The sequence below is a fragment of the Mugil cephalus genome, chromosome 8 (assembly GCF_022458985.1).
Source record: "Mugil cephalus isolate CIBA_MC_2020 chromosome 8, CIBA_Mcephalus_1.1, whole genome shotgun sequence".
NCBI lineage: Eukaryota > Metazoa > Chordata > Actinopteri > Mugiliformes > Mugilidae > Mugil > Mugil cephalus.
In genome coordinates, this window is record NC_061777.1 from 3448487 (window position 1) to 3465649 (window position 17163).

At 40.8% G+C, this 17163-nt stretch overlaps 1 protein-coding gene across 3 annotated transcripts in view; it reads right to left on the reverse strand.

Annotated features, from left to right (window-relative positions):
- The window catches only part of ksr2 (kinase suppressor of ras 2), a 127378-nt gene that overhangs the window by 59306 nt on the left and 50909 nt on the right, over positions 1-17163 (reverse strand). For all 3 annotated transcript variants that reach the window (XM_047591088.1, XM_047591090.1, XM_047591087.1), the window contains one exon: positions 6577-6749. In XM_047591088.1, the coding sequence (XP_047447044.1) occupies positions 6577-6749 (173 nt within the window). The remainder of the gene's footprint in view (positions 1-6576; positions 6750-17163) is intronic.

Below are 17163 nucleotides of genomic sequence, written 5' to 3' on the forward strand. Positions count from 1 at the left end.
TCATACAAACTACCAAATAGTAAATGGTCCATGAACATTGAAATCACTTATCCTGATATTTAAATGGACCTGATTACGATGCTTTTGGTAACACAGCCCCAACAGCTTTGTACTGGAGTACCACCTTATTAGCCTCAGTTTAAGTCAGTTTAAGTTCATTTCATTATGATAAATGTAGCCAAACAAAAGATGCTAACGCTAAGAGCTTTACTCAGAAGTAACAATATAATACTGTAGCGTCAAAAGGACGACGAGGAGTGATCACAAATATTCAGTTTATTGTTATTTATGGTTGGAACTGAAATAGTTACTGTCGGCTGCAACTACGACAAAACAACAACAACATCCTCAAACTTATCTGACAGCCTCCAGAACGGAACTTAAGAAGTAACTTAATGTTTGACTTCATCAAAAAATACAGCATAAATTAATATTACCTGACACTAAATGAGAATCAAAACACCAGGTTTTTATATCTGGATTCCGGTTGTTTCTTCATAATGCAGTGATACATTTATAGATATCTGTAAAAAATGTATCTCTGACTGCTTTTCAAATCCGTTGTTTCAGTCAATCGTACAACAGCTCTTCACCTTTTTTATTACTTAATTTTACAATTTAGCCGCTATTAATGTCTATGGTTCAAACTAATGCTGCTAATCTCAATGATCAACTGTCACTTTTTGCCGCTCAGTGGCCGTAACCACGTAACCACCTGAAAACAGCACCTTCACTGGTGTTTATAATGTTTGCTGGTCAGAAATAGGCTGGTGACAGTGTGAAGTTACAGAAATGTTTGTACTGATGGATTTATAAGTCAAATTATCTGCTGTGAAAAAACTGGGGTTCAAACGAGGTGATGAAATGAACACCCCCTTATTGTGGTGCTCGTGACTGTAATTTGCTGAAAGGCAGAGATAAATGGTGAATTAATACACTGTAATTTACCTGTATAGTTTTCTATAATGGTTGACACTCCCAGACTTTTAGCCTCCGTGGCTCCTTGACACAAACGGTTGCTTAGCAACACCCTACAGGATCTCTCACAACGGACAACACAATGGCGACGACTGTTGAGTCACTTTGAGGAATGCGTTTTGGCAAAGTGTTTGCCCCAGTTCATGTCAGTTCATCTTTGAGTCCGTGTGGTAAATATTAAGAAATTCTAAACACGGACACTTGTATTCGAACAATCAGAATAATATCGCAGTCAGAACAAAGATGCCTTCATGTAACCACCTCTTTTTAATCACTTTGACTGGTTAAAGCCTTTGATGATCCCACAGTGGGAAAATATTAGCACCTTGTGAGGATGTGCAACTGGTCTGTGGTTGAAATAAAGACGTTCTATCTATCTATGCTGGTTCGCCCCACGTCAGGTAAGAATCAGGGTCTATATCTAGCATACATTTGTATGAAAAGTAAAACAAATAAACAAAATATGATCATGTCTTTACAAAACCCATAATTATTTATTATGGAAACAATCACTTATTAATAAAAGAATGACTGGATATTAATAAAATGTAACTAAATAACTGTCTGAATTTAATAACAACCACCTTCTAATTAGCTAAACAATAATCAAATGAGCTCTTTCAGCATCAGTTTTAATCATGACAGATATTTTGTTTTAGGCAATCAGGTTTTAAATGGAAAAATAACAAACTGTATCTGTGTCTGAGAAAGTTCTCCACTACAAACACATTCCACATCTCAAGGAAGTGTGTTAAATCCAGATCACATGACCTGCTCTGAGGTTTGTTCCTCCTCCTCTTTACTAGTTATTTAATATAGAGTGTGAGTCAACTGTGGATTTATCACAGCGACAATATATTCATGAATAACTTTCAATTTAAACTATATATAATATTTAGAAGAATCTTTCTGCAAAAATGCCATGTGGTGGTGGTTGGTTATAGGCGGCCATGTTGATTTTAGGCCCGAAAACACACAAAATGTAAAAACACAATATGTTCAACTCAGAAACTGTAACTGGATCAGTTATATACTGACCCATGAGGTGATGTAACAAGTTATCCAGAGGGACAGAATCGTGGAGGTGAACTCTCTGTGTAGTACTATTAAATGCTACTGATGGTGCTGAGGTGCAGCCTGTTTTTATACAGGCTATACATATCTGCAGCGCGTTATATGTAGCACACCAGCCGTCTGTCCTCAGCATATGTATTCAGGTCAGGAATAGAGATTTCATTACTTTCTGCAGTGTTTTTATCAGTGACGTCATCAGAGACTAGTCGGCGTCGACTTGACTTTCATATCACAGAAGAGTCTGACCTGGTGCAAACCCGACTCTGTGCGAACACACACTCAGCACTGAGCAGAAAGTCTCATCAACCTAAATAAGTCACCTGCCTGCGTTTACTTTATGCAGAGCCTTTGAAGACGTATCCGACGAGGACCGGGCGGCTAATTAGTCTGGCAAATCTGGCAGATTGAAATTTACTGAAGGAGGACAGATGCATTGTTGGTATCTGGTCTTCCCACAATAAAGAAACTAGGGACTAATGCTAGCCTCATTCAGGTGAAAGACCTATATATTGATTTAGTGTAAATAAAGGAGCAAACCTAACATGGTTTGAATTTGGTCATGTCCCTAACCTGACTGCATACGTCCCAGGTGGAGAGTCAAACAAACCCTCTGAAAGCTGTGACGTCCCGGCTTCGTCCGGGTCCTGACTCATCCCGAGCCGTCAGTGTTTGGTCTCGGTCACCTCGGCCAGACTCGGGGCTCCTCCGTGTGTTTTGATTCAGACGACTTGAGGGATGAGTGTAAATGCTGCTGGCCGGAGGGGCATGTCGTAAGAGACGGCAGTGATACCGCACACACATGTGCCACTCCTAAAATAAGAAGTGGAGCCTGCCCCGGAGCGGCTGAGGAAATATTGTTTCTTTACTCAGTTATTTACAAGTAAGCAATGAGTGATCGGATGATTCACTCTTCTGTTTCTGCATTATTAAGCGTTTGTTTGCCATGTAAGTCGTGCGTTGACTCGAATGCATTCAGACAGTACAAATTATTCTGGCAAACTATTTTCATTAGCTCCAGTAATAGCCACATTATTGAAGTGATTGCAGGCTATACGGTTTAAATTAAATGTTGATAAACCTGTGATAATGGAGACAGAGCGCAGTCGGTAGATTGCAGAAAGAGCCTCTCAGCGTTTTCTTCTATCTACCACAGCGCAGTCTCTCTAACGCTCTAACCTGTATTTGGGAAAACTGCAGAGCGTGCCTAGAGGAGTAGCCTGCCCTAAATTATGGCGAGAGATCACTGGTGATATTTCCGTGCGAGGAACGAACCCTGAAGAGGTGTACGAAGCTGTAACGACTCAGAACCAAGCTGTGATACCCACTGTGTCAAATAATACTTTCTAGTACAGCAGAATATATATATATATAAAAAACAGTAAAAAAAGGCGAAGTGTAATCTCCCAGAACTCTTCGTCTGTGTAGCTGTAGCCTGGAGCTTGAAGCTGTTAACTTGGACCTGGAAAACCGCAAATGACAGCAGGACCGGGATTCTTACGCACATAGTTTAATTCTCTTGATGTCTTTGTTCATTCTTTATTCCACTTAAACTACTTGCAACTGCAAACTGCAAATCCAAAAGTTCCACCGGAGGAAAAACAAAAGTGGGATCAGATTCTTGGACACGGTCAAAACATTTCCAGATATACATCATGACAGTGTTATGACAGTGTTATGCCCAACAACGGTTGTGGTCCTCCACTTATTCACTTTCAATTTCCCTCACTCACTCGGCTCTCCGTGCATTAGGCTAAACAGGGCGTCCGCGTTTTGCAAACTACTGCAAAAAGAAAATGGACTGAAAACATAAATGTGAGCATCACATAAACAATCGATGCACAGTGTTTTCCCAGTTGTTCTGGTTATCGATGTAACAGAGATTAAGTAGTTTTATATTAAACTTGGCCTAGTGCTATTTATAAATATACATTATTATTATCATTTGCATTCAATATTAAGCTTTTCAAATAATGCACAGGTTCAAATATTCATTGTTTTACTTCAAACATGTGCAACAGCAGGCCATGGTCATGCACATGCATATTTATATGTACAAAATTTGTACATTTTATTAGATTTTTTTATGTGCAATCGAGCTACTGTGACTAAGCTATTTCTAGTGTGGATGAATAAAGTCTAAGTCTAAGTGTAAAAGATACGTGCAAAGGTCTCATTGTCGCCGCCGACATGTGCAGATGCAGCAGAGACGACACGTGTTGAAATGCTCAAAACTGCCTGATGCTTGTGAACGACTGTAAAAAAATAAAACAGCTCGATACTTAACAGCTTAATAGTTGCTTAAAAGCTGATGCCGCTTATAATTAGTGTCGGAAAAACTGAATGAACTGTTAAGTGATGTGGTCATTTAATACGATATAACAATATGAACAAGGTTCTTTTAAAGAACATTTTAAGCTTATTACGTTTTCTAGAAGACGCAGTTGAATTTGCAGGTAATAAATATATATAAACAGATTTCCAGCAATTACTCAGGACTTATTTACTTACATCAACAAGCTGGGATATCCATTAGGTGTCAATGACAGTCAGCATAAATGTTAATGATGATGATGATTGTGGGTGTTTCTGAAGCTTTTAAGAGTGTTTTGATTGTACGAACTATTCGTGGATGATGTCATAAGGAATTAAGAAAATAAAAAACTTCGTGTCGGCCTGAGCATCGTGCCGCTGAAGCTCTGACAGCCAGACCACAGCATTGTATACAATACGCCGCTCCCCAAAAGAAGAAATGAAACTTTGGTTAAAGACGACGCAGGTGACGCATGAATTTCATCAAAATGTCAAGTTTAATGTGGCGCGGCACTTTTCTGTCTCAGCGGCGACACCAGCTGTGACGCCTGAGTGACAGCAGCTTTGTTTGGACAAATGACTAAACAGAAAACTGAACACGAAATGTCAGACACCTGAAAAAAAAAAAAAAAAAAAAAAAGCGGGTGTACTATAATCCAAATTAAGCAAATTATTTCTGTGACAGGTTCAAAATGCTGAGGATGAAGCTCGGGCGTCTTTATAAACTAGAAGATATAAAGCGAGAGGCTTCCTCTGTAAGGAACTCCTACAGGTGGTAACTAATAGTTGTGTTAATAGTTATAATAAATAAATTGCTTTACGTTATACCCATCAGGCATAACATTATGACCACCTTCCAAATATTGTGTAAGTCTCTTTTGAGGGAAGGAGCCTCTGTGGATCATCCCACAGATTCCTGGTCAGTTTGGGATCTAGTGAATCTGGAGAGGAGTGTCATTGCTATGGGGTGGCTGATAGTTGTACATCCCAATATATTTTTAACTGTAAATTAATATTTAATATTAATATTTACTATTAGGGTGGTAATACTAGGGCCTCACAGCAATAAGTTTGGGTTTGCATGTTCTCAGCTTCCTCCACCCTCCAAAGTCATGCTCGTTAGGTTCATTGGTGATTGTAAATTGGGACTGGAGACCTGTCCAGGGTGGACAAAAACCTCTCGTTTGATGACAGCTGGGACAGACTCCAACCCCACTGCGACCCTCCAATGGACTAGCTGTTCATTTAATTAAACAGCTATTTGCTTTTTGGAAATGTTGAGATTTATTTTTTGAACCAGTCTTCACAGTCATAGTTAATGATTTATTACAGCGGATCAGTAAATGACGTATTAACAGACTAATTAAAAGCCACTAATTTGACTCTATTCTAAAAAACCTTCTGCCATGCACATGTGTAATTGTGTTGCTGCTTTCAGGTCACGTGGTGCATTAGCGAGTGAGACCACGTCAACCCCGTTCATCACATCTGTCTTCTGTGGTAAAAGGACTTGTTGTTTTCTTTCCGTCCTCTCATGCATATAACGCGTGATTATTCCATGTCATGTCTCCACCAACAAATATGCACGGCTGTGCCCCACGTAACGTTTCGTCCAGGTCTGCAACCGTTCCCCACACTAAGTTACAACCATTCATCAGCCCTTTCATTGACAGGACTCCCATTACTTTCTGTTTCTCTGCCTTTCCCCATCTCCTCCTCGGTCTAATGGCTTCCGCAGTATGCCCATAATGTATCAGGCCAATAAGGCTGCCCGTGTGCAGCAGCACACCACCTCCGGCCATTATGGCGCGGCCTGCTTCTTCATTTGTTGCATTTTCCAACAAAGTTGTACTTAAGTATTTTTTTTAACGAGAATAATTACATTGGTAAAAACACACCAAACTGTTGCAGAGACAATTTTGGAGATTCATTGCACAAGATTCAATCCCTGGACATATAATATAGACTAATTTTGCTGTTAAAATGCACATAATCTCCAATTTAAGTGCAGCTTCCAACCCTAGAGTGAAATAGTTGACCTGCACGAGAGAAGTATGATATCGGAGGAATGAAGCTTCGCCACTGAACTAAACAGCAGGATGTCATAAGGGATTAGAATATGAAAGAGATATATTAAAGGCATCATTTTTTTCCCCCTTCTCATTTCATAAAAGCTTGAGTGAGAGCTGATTAAAGAAAGATGAGTTCACTTACTTGCAGAGGGCGTTTCGACGTGGACGGGAGGCGTCGATGGGATGAAAGAGGGGAAGAAGAAGGAGCGCAGTGATCGTTCGGTGTGGAGGGGCGAGCGCTGCGTGGGCAGGTTCTCACAGCTGCCCACGCTGCTGTGGATCTTAAGGTTTAAGGGCTTGGTCTTTTTCTTGGCTCTGGGGGACATAAACACAAGAAGAGGATCACAGCAATTAATAGAAGTTAATAAAAGTAATTTAAAAATGGTTTCAGAGCAACTTGAAAGTTGTATGAAAAAGTGAAGTAAAGAGAAAAATGCATTTCAGCTGCAAGACATGTTTCATGACGTGCACCTCCCCAGAAATGTAACTACAGTGTCCACTGAGCTGTGACTGGTCTGCTTCGTAGTAGCGTATTTCTGCTTCAGTATTTCCGGCTTCGTCTCCATTAACGCAATGTTCGAACTGATAGTTTTAGATCAATAAAGATGGAACACATTGAGGAAAGATTAACGGGGGAGGTTATCTTTAAGTTTCAGTCGCCATCGTTGAAAGTGAAGCATAAATTGGAAGAAGCAGGAAGAAGAAACAAGACACGGCACCGACTAGCGTTTCTGAAGAAGCTGGAGGTTTGGAAGGTGTTTGTACAGACTGAGCCATGAACAAGTCTGTCTAACCCAATGAATCATTTTTTACCTTAAATGAGCCTTAAGACTTAAAAGGGGCCGTACATGCTTTTGTCTCTTACATATTCCACTATAGCAAAACACTTTATTCTAGTACCAGCACGTAATATATCCAAAGGCTGCAGCTGACTGAGAAAAACAACCACTTTACACCACCCCTTGCTGCCCTTCTCTGGTCTACCAACCTTTGAGCTTTGGAGTCGATCTTATTGGTTGTTTTTAAAGCCTTGAATGGTCTGGCTGCTGCCCATGTCTGTGATCGGCTGTAATCTACCTGAGATCTTCTCACAGACTTCTGCTAAGTATATGTTGACTTTCTGTCTTGAGATTTTTTTATTTTTATTTTTTTGTTTGCTATTTATTTTTATTATATGTTGAAAGAACTTTCCTTTTCAAATGGAGCTCTATCAGTAAATAAAGCTTTATTACTATTATTCCGCTGCATGGGAAGCTCTTTCTGCTCCCGGCAGTATTATCATCATATTATCATTATTATTATTGTTATCATTGTCTCTGCCTACTCATAACACACACACCACCGCAGAATGCAACATGTTCAGACCTGCTCCTGTAGCGTTATGAAATTCAGTCTGGTATGAAAAAAATAAAAATTAAAAAAAAAATCACAGAAAAGTACCAAACTTCACAGACGCATGATGAGCATTTAACCGCCGCATTTAATAATTTTAATCCCCACAGCAGAGGAGTCCAACTTGGCAGGACTCCAGCATCTGTCAAACTCCTCTGGTTAACCTGATCTCAACAAACCACAAAGAACACTAACCGCAAGGCAAACACAAAACAAGCCGTAGGTGTGAAAGCACGCTAAGCCGCGGTATTAAGTGATCATGATACAGGGCGCGCGAGGCCGCGTGTCATGTTCAAAAGAGGGCGAAGCCAGAAAGAAAAGGAAAGCAGACAGGTTGCTGACAGGTGGAGAATAGGACGCAGGTGTGTGGGAGAAGATTGACATGTGGTTTTTACAACACAAAGCACTGGATTTATATCGTAATTAAGAGTAGATACTTTTAATTTAAACGAATGTGTGGAGCGCTATGATGTCACAGTGAAGTTGAATATTGGCCAGAATGTCTATAAGGCCTGAAAATGTTCAGTGTTAGTTATGACACATTATACAGGGTTTTAGGACTGATACATCACACCTTCAATTTAACCTGTCACTAAATACTAAGGTAGAGTTAATGTAGATACGAACGTCCAGAAACTCTACTCATCAACCTGGATGTAAACTCTGGGGACCACACACATACATCAAATAAATCATCCTAAAATTGTAGAAACATTTCACCCAGGAGGACAACAAAACAGTGTCACTAGAATTAGGATTTAATGTCAGTATGAACATTTATGCAAGCACCTAGATTTAAGATGCAATTAAATCGTACCCTAACTAACAACACTAAGTAAATAGAAGGGATCATCCCACAGCAATTTTAATTATTTAATTTTTCAGTTTGGGATCTAGTGAACTTGGAAGCCAAGTCGACACCTTGTGTTGTTCATCAGCCACGAAAACGATCGTGTTTTCCTTGGCATCGCGTCAAGTATTTCTATAAATAAATGTTGATCCATTGCGAAACCGCATCTAGTTGTAGAAAGGCTGTACTACATATCCCAGGCCTATGTGTCGCAATGAAAAAAAAGAAGAAGAAGAGGAGGCGGAGCATGTGCATCAACCTTGAACGCCATACAGTCCGTAATCCTTTTTAGCTCATCGTAGTATATATTGGCCCTAGCCACCCAACAAGGGTCAATATCTGATGCAGAAGCATCACAAACCTGTAGTCCACCACTGATGTTGTCCTTATGAGACATCAGGGGCTAGAGGATCAGGGGGCGAGGGGTGAGAGTGGGGCAGAACCATGCAAGTGGTTTCACCCAAAAATCGGATTTGTGTAAACATGTCTTTTTTTTTTTAGCTGTTACTAAAGTGTTTTTGTGTGTGTGTCTGTGTCAGGCTGAATCCTGCTGGGGACGGCTGCTGTAAACCATCCAGGAGTGTCATTGACATGGGGTGGGGGTGTCTGGTCTGATGTGGGTGGGAGGTACGTATCGATCGACACAAATGAATGGCAGGTCCAAAAGTTTCCCAGCAGAACACTGAACTGAACTCACAAGACGTTATTCCCTTCTCCTGTCAGTGGTCATAATGTTGTGGCGGGTCGGTGTACTTGACTTCATACGAGTGTCTGACTTGAACTTTCAAACCTATCTGTTATAATAATGCATTATCATTGAATACATGCATAAAATTGAATGCAAGATCCAATTATGTTTTTTCTCCAGCCAGGTTTTCAAATGCTCATTATTTTTTTTGGACACGCGATTTGTTTTTGAAGGAATTTCAAATGATGCATCCTGAGGACATGAAACCTGCTCAGCCATCTGAGGCTCAGATCGTGTCAGGAGTGATGGGATCAAGGCTTAATGAATTGGCTCTACGGACTGAGAGTGGGTGGTTCCACATAAACACCCACAGCTGGCTGTGGTTTCATTCCCGCTTTTCTGCAGGAGCTTGTAAATTACTTTAACAACAAGCTTTTAAATGAGTTAGATTTTTTTTTTTTTTTTTGTCAAATCACAAGTCACCAATAATTTTCCATAATCACTGGCTTCTGTTTGTCAGCTTGCTTCCTTTGGAGAGACCCGTCATTTCAGAATTGATTTTCGTATAATTAAGCTTGTACTGCTATTCTTCATTGTCAGCTTGTCACACAGTGTGTTCTAGACCCACTTCTATGAATTTCTGTTGCATATTATCACCTGTGAACGAGTCCACCGACCCTTTCACCGACCTGTATTTACACAGAAGTAGAGGCCTAAGTGGATCGTGCAGCTCTCTTGGGGATTTACTCAGGTTTTTCTACATCACAGACGTGGCTCACTTTTAATGGGTGGCCACGCACATATTTTAATAGGTCTTCACCTGGCTCTGTGGCTCTGGGAGGAGGTTAACTTCTGAAGATCAAAATTTGTCCACATCCGTCCATCACATCTGCATGATCCTAACTAACGCTGTAACTTTTTTTTTTTTTTTTTTTTCATCACTGCAGCCAGGGATAACATGAGGTGACTTTGTGGGGATAATTGGCAACCAAAAGCATGTTGTCCTTCATTAGAAAAATAATCCACACACTGTTAATTAGCCTCCAGTAAATGATCAGCACAAACTTCTCAGTCAGATAAGACCTTATCGGCCATTAACTCCTTTCTTCGTCCTTTTAGTTTGGTCAACTTTTAACTTCTCCAAAGTGAACCACATATTATGCTCGGGGGGAAAAAGAAGACACTAATTCACTCACGCTGTCCAACTTCACAATAAAGTACTGCACCACCTTATAGTCGGTGCAGTCTTTGGATGTTTGGATAACATCCCCGGTGATTTTACAGCTTGTTACTCCACAGGGTGGATGAATGTCATCTCGCTAAAATTGAGCCTTTGCTGCTGCAACAATCTAATTTCTTCACCTTCTTATCTCATATCATATTATGCACTTCACTCGTGGTTCTAATGATGTTGCTTGAAATTAAGAAGCCTCTTATCCATCTTGAAAACAACCTCATAGGTAGATGATACCAGCTCAGTCAACCAGCCCAGACAACCCAAAGAGAGACAGACTAAGGATGGATTTGAATGGCTTCCAGAGTAACAAAAAACTTGTTGGTTCTCCGTGGATTCAAATACTAGGCCAGATGTTCATGTAGCACCCCACTAGACCAGACCAGACACCCCCCACCCCATAGCAATGACACTCCTTGATGGCAGCAAGATGCATCCGGACACTTGCTACGTTTCCATTACCCCTATAAATATTGCAACAAAAATCTGGTAATGGAAACACCTACATTTTGAAATAAACCTCTCAAATATCTAAAGCTAAAACACTTTTACGCTCTGGTCAGGTGGTTTATCAGACATATTGATATAAAAGTGTAAAAAACTTTTTCTGCAATTCCCCATCGCCGGAGTCACCGGAGATGATGCAGGTCATCATGTGACCAGTTCATTTGAAGTCCATCTTCTTCATTATGGGATATCAAGAGATGAGAGCTCATTTGAAAAAACACCTTTCAATGGAAACGCGTACTTTAAGAAATGTCACTTTTATTTAGCGTAAAAACTAATGGAAATGCAGCCACTGACACAGACACACAAAAACACTTTAGGAACAACTCATAAAATCATGAAGAACAGTACAAGGTGTTGACCTTGCCTCCAAATTCATTAGATCCCAGACTGATCAAATATCTGTGGGATGATCCACAGAGGACCGTCCCCTCAACACATAAGACCCAAAGACCCCCCACAAACAACAAATTCTTCTTCTCTGTTTTCCTTTTGGCAGCTCTGAAGAAGAAGAAGATGTTTTTATGCGACTGAGACATGGTTCTGGCTACAAAATAGAAGACTTGGCTGAAGCTTGGTACCATTTTAAAAATGCCTGGACCGTCTCCGTCTATCCCTGGGAGGTCGGAAGTACAAACCGAGTTTCATGCCTCTGTATTCTGTGGTTTTATTTAGCGAAAAAACTAATGGAAACACAGCTACTGACACAGACACACAAAAACACTTTAGGAACAACTCATAAAAACATGCAGAACAGTACAAGGTGTTGGCCACTAACAACAAAGTCGTCTTCTTTCTTTTCCTTTTGGCAGCTCTAAAGAAGAAGAAGAAGAAGATGTTTTTATGCTACAGAGACACTGTGCTGGCTACAAAAATAAAGACTTGGCTGAAGCTTGATACCGATCCCTTCATTTTAAAAATGCCTAGAACGTCTCCGTCTATCCCTAGGAGGGGGAAGTACAAACCGAGTTTCATGCCTGTGTATTCAGAAAAGGAGGAGAACTGGTCCAAAATCACTTTGTTTTTCATCCCCCCTTCAATTCTCCCGTGACCCCCCCCGACCCCTCCCACCCCACATTGGAGGAGACCTTTGGCTTTTTCCCTGCAGAAGATCCAAATCCATTACAGACCACATCCTGTAATTTCACAACGGTTAAATGTCAGCAGGAGTGATGTGTCAATTTACTGGAGACCCGGGTGAATGTGTAATTGGGCCTGTATTGTTAGTCCGGTTCCAAATTGGCTCCACTTGAACTTGCTTCTTGAAAAAAAAAAAAAAAAAAAAAAAGACCTGGGGCTTCATGTACAAAGGGTGCGCGTGATCAAAAACGTTGCATGCGGCCTTTTTCACAGTTTTTCCTCACCGCAGAGTTCAGATGCACCAACAGTGAAATCACTCACGCAGACTTCATCGGCTACGTACGCGCGTATCTACAGCTGTTGATCCTTTGGCGACACTTAGAGGTGATGCTGAGAAACTGTAATAACACTGTGTTGGCTACCTTGTTATTATCCAACTTGATATGGGACCACTTCATTTTCCATTTAGCTTGTGCGCACTTTTCTGATTCTGACCTCATGTCATTGACAGTGTCACACACATCTGTGTAATGTCAGTGGACGTCTGTGATCTTAATCCTGCACAAGTCGGCCGTGTCCATAATTTGTAAAGTCATGATTGCGCCGTAAATAGTTCTCATAGCACAGAGGTCCTGAGATAAAACTAATCCAGCGTGAATTAGCATCTTCGTCATTTCTTGTCGCTTAAGAATTATGAAGGATGTGCAGTCAATCAAAGTTGGGACAAGATGTTTGGGAGCAAAGTGGGGATGTCGCTGAACTATGCAAGTTATTAAATCACATTAATGATTAATGTGTAAATCGGGGCTGATTTAAATACTGACATCCCCCACTTCAGTCTTCATGGTTGGCGTATTTAAATGGGGGTTTGGTTTATATGGTTATTTTTAGGTTCTTGCACAGAGATTATGGATAGAATTTAACTGCTTCACACTCCAGTCCAGATGGTGGCAGTAATGCCCCTAACAGTTGTTTGCCAACCGCCATTGGGAAAAGTGCTTGGATTCATGTGTGTGCACAGGTTCTTCATACATCAGCATTTTTGGTTGAGCAGCGTTTTCTGGTTTTAAGCGTACGTCCATTTTTAGTAGGAAATCCATGAAAGTCTTTGTACATGAGGCTCCAGGAGGCAAACAAGCATGTGAATATACATAATTTACCTCAGGTGTGCTCGCATGCAGAAATGAATTCTGAGATAAAAACGGTGGATCACTATTGTATCCTCAGAGGTTAGAATGACGTGTACGTGATGACGTACTTCATTGAGATGTCAAATTAGGCGACAACATTGGGTTTCTAAGTATCAACAGATGGTTTAGTGAAGCATCGTGAAAACAGGTGAGACGGTGAAGGCTGGGTCAAAAGATCCAGATGAAACTACTACATTTAATCAAACTATGAACAGATAAAATGCAAACAGACGAGGAGACAAAGAAATATTGTTTCACTTGCGTCTCCAGTTGACACGAGCCTGAGAGAGACAGGAGAGCAAAGTACTCTATCCATGAAAATGTGACTTTTAAAAGTGATGAAAAAAAAAAGAGAGAGTTCTGACTTATCATGCAAAGTAACAGCCGTTAAAATCCACAGGAGTTTGTCCTCCCGTGTCAGTCTCCTGCTCCCTACACTGACTCACGCAATTAGACCTGTACACCAGCCCGGCACTTCACTCCCATCTCCTGCAATAAGGAAGCAGCCTGCAGGTTATCACTTCGCCGTCATAGAGCTTTTGTCAGCTATTCCGATTAGCCCACTTTATGCAATTTGAATCTAAATTAAACCATTCATCTCCCTGCATGCTTGCCTTTATCCTCTCCCCCCGAATGATTTGTAGACGTTCGCTGAGGGAAAAGTGAAAATGAATGTGGGGAGAAGGGAGAGGATTCCCAATTTTGGTTTAGAAAACGGCTGTCAGTGACGGCAGGCGGCGAAGGGGAAGGGAGAGGGAGGAGGGAGGAGGGAGCTGGGGGAAGGGGGGACTTTCAACTCCACAGTTGTTAAAGCCGACATTCAGACGCCTTTTTCCACTCAGCATATGAAAAGTTACAGAAGAGAGAAACTTGGAGAATACGCGAAAGACAGAAGAAGAGCGAGGTGGGTGCCTTGTCAAGTGTCAAGAGAAATCAGCGAAGGTGTGAATAGTTGAGTCGTCCTTTGATCCAGCCTCGAATCGCACATCACGATGCATCACTTACAGACAGAAATCACGGCGTGTTTGTGTCACATCTCAGGTATTTTCTTCGCACTGGGTTCTCCGTGCGGAGTAAACAGGAACACCAGCGCTTTTTAATTTTCTTCTTTTTTTTCTTGTGCCATTGAGGCAATTCCACGTGACACATTGTCGTGATTAAATTACTCATCACTTTCTGATTTCTTATTCAAACACGTGCATCTAGTTCTGGGGTCTTAAAAGGACGAATGACCCCGTAAACTGACGGAGAGATCCAGTAGGGACCCCCTACCTGACATATGTGTTCTATATTAAACTCGGCCTTGTGCTATTTATAAATAGAGGGTATGTATTGATGTCACTGCCGCTCGGGGCCACGCCCCCTGAGTGGAAAAAAACATGGTGAAATGTAGCAGTAAATACAGTGAGAACGGGAAAAATGTAGATTATCAGATCAAATTAAAGACAATTAGACTCAACAATGATCCATACGATTGTTGTGGACTAGCCTGAGTTTCATTTAGTTTGAGTTAGTTATAGTTCATTTTAGTTACAATAAATGTAACTAAATAAAAGATACTGACACCAAGAGCTTTACTGAGAAGTAACCATACAACACTGTAGCGTTAAAAGGATGACGAGGAATGATCACAAGTTTTCAGTTTATTCTTGTTCATTGTTGGAACTGAAATAGTTACTGCCGGCCGTAACTACGACAAAACAACAACATCAACAAACTTAAGGTTTGACTTCATCAAAAAATACAGCATAAATTAATATTATCTGACACTAAATGTGAACCACAACACCAGGTTTCTGTGCCTGGATTCCAGTTGTTTCTTTTAATGCAGTGATACATTTACTTCTTTTTTCTTTGGCAGATATCTGTAAAAATGTATCTCAAATCTGTTGGTTCAGTCAATTGCACAACAGCTCTTCACTTCATCAATTTAGATGCCTTAAAGCCTATGATTCAAACTAATCTCCATGATCAGCTGTCACTTTTTGCCACTCAGTGACCGTAACCACGTCATGTGCATACCCTCTATATTTTGCATTCAGTATTAAGCTATTCAAATGATACACAGGTTGAAATATTATTAATATTATTATGCAACTGCCGTAAAGATAAACACACCTGTCATAATTGCACGGTTAGCTCCTCTTATATTGGATTTCACCTGCAGACTAAATAGGATCTTTGCCAATTGCAGGTGTTTAATATGTGGCCTCGTGATTGGCTCAGCAGCAATGGGGGCGGGGCCTACTGTGTACAGGAGACTTAGATTGACAGGTCTGGGCTAGTGTGGTGCTCTGTGTGAAGGTGCGCAATGATACATAACGTCTTCTGCCTCCATTTATCCCTTTACTAAAACATGTTGGACTCATGTTAATGTGTGGGAGAAAATAAAAAAATATATAAAACTGTCTCATCAAACAAATATTTTGCAGTCCCCCTGCAGTACCTCTGCTCTAGTTATAATGTTTCTGTGTGATTGTTAAAGATCAGCTGCATCTCAGGTTTGACTAACATGTTAATTAAGAGATCACGACGACGGTTTACCTCGCTAATAATCTGCGAGGTGAGACGAGGAGATCTTCGGGTCACGCCTTCTTGTTTTTTTTTACTTTTGCAAAACACAAAACTGTGAGTTGAAAGAACCATTTCCTAGGTGGCTTACACTTTCTGATGAGATGAGCGGAGAAAAGAAAATGTGACATTCGTCCGCCCACTCCCGCCACGTTGCAGAGCCACTAATTGCAGTGACACCTTAAAGTGAAAAGTTACATCTGATCAAGGACAGAACGAGAGCAGAGATCCTCTAAATTAGACATCTCCTTTAGATTCTTACTTTAAAAAAAACTAATTTATCTCTTTAATCACTACAACGTGTAATTTCCTCGCCAACTAGCTCGCTCGCTATCGAAGTGGCACATCTCAACAATGCCGCCATGATGCTGCAATTCATCTGAGCTGCATTTAATTAACACTTGTGTCCATCTGAGTGAATTACTTGCGCGATTCCATCTGCATACCTCCGCTTTCCACATCAGAAATATGCAGGAGAGCTCTGCCGAGACCCATATGGCGAGAAAAGCACCCTGTTGCGTTTTATGCAAATGAGGGTGGGGAAAAAAAAAACGGTGGAATAATATTTCTGGCAGCCCCTGCTCTTTGCTGCTTTAATAAAGTCGGTGGGAAAATGAAATCAAGGTGGCCAGAATAATGATTACAGCAGAGAATTACTGTGAACCCTTTGAGCGGTTTCATCCGAAGCAGGTTGTCTTGCTTTCAGAAGTCTGCAGCGTCGAGCCCGTGCGGAATAAAAGCTGGCAGTCTGGCAGGTGGACTTTTTATGTTTCTTTCGTGCTCCAAAGCCAAATGCCAGAGTTAATCTAAAATGAATTTGTTGGTATGTTCCACTATAAGTGCAACTATCCATACATTTACCTTGGTTAATTGCAAAAAGAAATGTCTCTTCCACACATTAAGGCCTCAATTTGAGTTCATGTGTATGTATTATTCACATATTTGAATAAATCAGCTCTCGGATAATGAGACAATTCTGGTGATAATCAGTGCAGACTATGTTTTGCATTTCTGTGAGGGAAGGAGGAGGAGGAGGAGGAGGAGGAGGAGGAGGAGGCAGCAGTATGTATTGCTGTCTCCCACAGTTTATAATTTCATATCACCAGGAGCTCCCAAAGTGTAAGCTCTGGGAATGCAACAACACTCCTAAAAATAAGTCAGACGGGGCAAAAAAAAAAAACCAAAAAAAAAAAACAAGCTGTCGAGCGATCAAACGG